Raw genomic sequence first — 3,080 nt, forward strand, 5'->3', positions numbered from 1 at the left:
GCTCCCAGTCTCTTCAGGTTGGTGATGTGATCTCCCAGCTTCTTGATCATCTTCACTTGCTCATCCAAGTATTGCCTCTCCAGGAAGTCACACAGCTGGAAGAGAAAATTAATCCAGAGGATCAAAAGTGTCTGAAAGTGACCCCCATGACAGATGTGACCATCACAACCAGGTGGAGGTCCACTGAGGTGATGCATTTGTAAGTTTGTTTTAACAGCCTGCAGGAGGCTGGGAGAAGGTAATTGGATTTTTACCCAGAGAGTGCACAAACACACCACTTTCTTCCAAGAAGAAAGTTTACAAACTCACATGAGGGTCAGTGTGGCCAGAGGCGAGTTTGTGCAGATCCAGCAGACTCTGGTTCACATCCTTCTCCATCTGCAGAGCTCTCTGCATTGCCTCCAGACCACTGCCCCACTCATCCTGCTCTGGCTTCTGGAGGGAGGGAAGCAGGAACAGAAAGCACAGTTCAGCAGGCAGTTGTATCATTAGTCTACATCTGATCAGTTAGTTATCCCTCATCATTGTAGGGGAGGTACTGCAAACCAACTTTAATTTGAAGACAACAACTAGATTTTGTACTGAGGGAATAACAAATTTTCTAAACACATTCTACTGTTAATGTAGATTCTCAGAATTCACATGTAGAGAATAGGTACCAATGGAAGTAGTTCCTGGCTTCACTATTGTGGTGTTAGAAACATCTTCCAGATTCAGAAAGGCTGGACACTGCTACTTTCCACAGTGCAACAATTTCCTGTCTTAGCTTTTGTTACCTCATTCTGTCTGAAGGAGAGTCATTCACATTGATATCTACTCACTATTCTGGTTCCTCTCAATTGCCCTCATAAGTGCAGAGTATTTCCTTTCAACCTAAAGGAATCCTATTTTGGTGAACACCCTCCCCTTCACACAGTATTTGTTCAAGGCTAAAGCTAAATAGATGGAGATACCAGTCGATTGTAGCTGCTCACAAAAAGCTGCAAACAGAAGGCTTCAGAATCTAACCTTAATGTCCTGCAGGAGGACTCGACCTCCACGTTTATTCTGGAATGCCATCAGTTTCTCAGCGTGTTCCCGTTCCTCATGGGACTGCTCCTTGAAGAACTCAGCAAAGTGATGCAGGGCAACATCATCCCGGTCAAAGTAAGAGAACTGTGGGAAGAGAGGCTGAAAGGAAACTGTCTGAAATTCATGAATGACACTCCTCACTCTGGAACTAACCTGGGCACCATCTGGATTCCACATTTAAGTGGTTAAAAAAACAGACAAAGCAGGAAGTCACCTTCCATGGATGATGAAGGGGAGAGCTGTCTAGAGCCATTAGACATCCGTGCTCTGCAGGTTAGAAACACTATTGTTCAGGAGGTGGAGACCAGTTCGGCCCCTGTCCAACTGAATGAAGGGACATGTGTTCATTAACACAACCAGAAAGCTCAGTCAGCAGTCTCATTATCACTATCACCCACCTGAATAACCGCAGTGTCCTACCACCCACTCCACAGAATTTTAACTGCTTTGTTAGAGAGAGAAAGAAAAAAAAACACATACATAGTCTGAAAATGTGCCCCTTTCCTCACATTGCATAGCTCAAAGCCACTTCTGAGAAAGGGTCAATGGACCCAGAGCTTGGATTTCTTCCAGCTCTGTAGAGCTTTTCTAGCTATTTTTGTTAGTGTTTAATGTCTAGCAGCAGCTGTTCTTTTAGTTCAGGGAACTTGACATCTTGAGCACAAGACAGTCCGGTGAATAGGGCAAGGTTTTAAAAAAGGAGTATATTTGTGTCAGGAAAAGCTTTTGTTGAGAAAAGGAATACAACCAAAGTTTTACAAAAATTAATTATTGACCAAGACCAGATCATCCCTCCAGAGTTAGATGAAAAAAATCACCAAGGGTTACATTGTCCAGAGACAGCAAGCTGGGCATCCACATCCAGGAGCCAGTTGGACATGAAGACAGTGGTCAAGTTTTGAACAGAGAGTCAGTGATAAGACCTGCACTAGATTACAACAGGGGAAGGGCCACAGAAAATAATACATGTTACAGCTAATTCATTAACCCAGCATAAAAACCAAACAGGTCAACACTATCATAGCACAGGCTTCAATTCCACAAAGCTCACCATGGAGAGGTAAACATAGGAGGAATAGAGCTCCAGGTTGATCTGCTTGTTAACAGCATCCTCACAGTCCTGGTGGTAGTTCTGACACACTTGGGAAACCATCTTCACTATTCCTGCTCACAAGCACCAAGAAAACTCTAGAACTAAGTCTCTCTCTCCCACAGGCTCTTGTATTTATAGTCCTGGGACCATCCTGCAGTCACACAGAGAGAGGCAGAACTGATGATGACTGACAGTTGCTGGTGGCCAATCAGGAACCACCCCTGCATACAGGCACCAATGAGAGAGAGGGGGAGGGTGTGTTAAGCAGAGCTGATCAGAGGTGGAGATGAGAGCCAGGTCTGGATGGTTATTCTGTGATTGGAACAGCAGGAGGCCATTCGGCATCTCAAACCTTCTGCACCACTCAATCAGGTCATGGGTCATTTGGTTCTTTTTTAAAATAAGTCAATTTGGTTTGAGAAAAGTTTTCACATTTTTTTTAATTAAGGTGGTTGTGAGCAACTGCACGAGGGATTCAATGAGGAAGAGGGGCATCAGTTTCTCAGCTTGTTATGCTGGGATTTGGGAAAGAAAGTTGGGAAATTGTCTCTGGATCATAGAAAATTGTAACAGTGTCAGCTGTGGAAAAGACAGGAAGGATGTTCCTGATTATGGGGGAGTTCAGGACCAGGGTTTGCAGTCTAAGGATACATTTAGAACTGAGGTGAGGAGAAATCTCTTCACCTCGGGGGGCGGGGTGGTGGATCCTGTGGAATTCTCTGCCACAGAAAAGGATTGAAGCCAAAACAGGAATTGGGGAGAGCTTTGAGGGCTGGATCAAAAGGGAATGCAGAGAGGGTGAGAATATGGTGCTGAGTTATGGAATCAGCCACAATCACATGGAATGGCAGAGCAGGCTGGAAGGGATGAATGGCCGACTCAACATTTATTTTCTATGATTCCACGTTTGTGCAAC

At 44.6% G+C, this 3,080-nt stretch overlaps 1 protein-coding gene across 1 annotated transcript; it reads right to left on the reverse strand.

Moving 5' to 3' along the window:
• Window positions 1-390: 390 nt before the first annotated feature.
• On the reverse strand, window positions 391-2,224 carry LOC132208056 (ferritin, heavy subunit-like; the record flags this gene model as incomplete). The annotated part of the gene is made up of 3 exons (XM_059643802.1): window positions 2,123-2,224; window positions 1,009-1,155; window positions 391-435 (listed from the first exon to the last, which is right to left on the reverse strand). Coding segments are annotated over exons 1-3 (294 nt in total), but the record flags the coding sequence as incomplete, so codon positions are not given.
• Window positions 2,225-3,080: the final 856 nt, after the last annotated feature.

Source organism: Stegostoma tigrinum, unplaced genomic scaffold (assembly GCF_030684315.1).
Source record: "Stegostoma tigrinum isolate sSteTig4 unplaced genomic scaffold, sSteTig4.hap1 scaffold_275, whole genome shotgun sequence".
Classification (NCBI taxonomy): domain Eukaryota; kingdom Metazoa; phylum Chordata; class Chondrichthyes; order Orectolobiformes; family Stegostomatidae; genus Stegostoma; species Stegostoma tigrinum.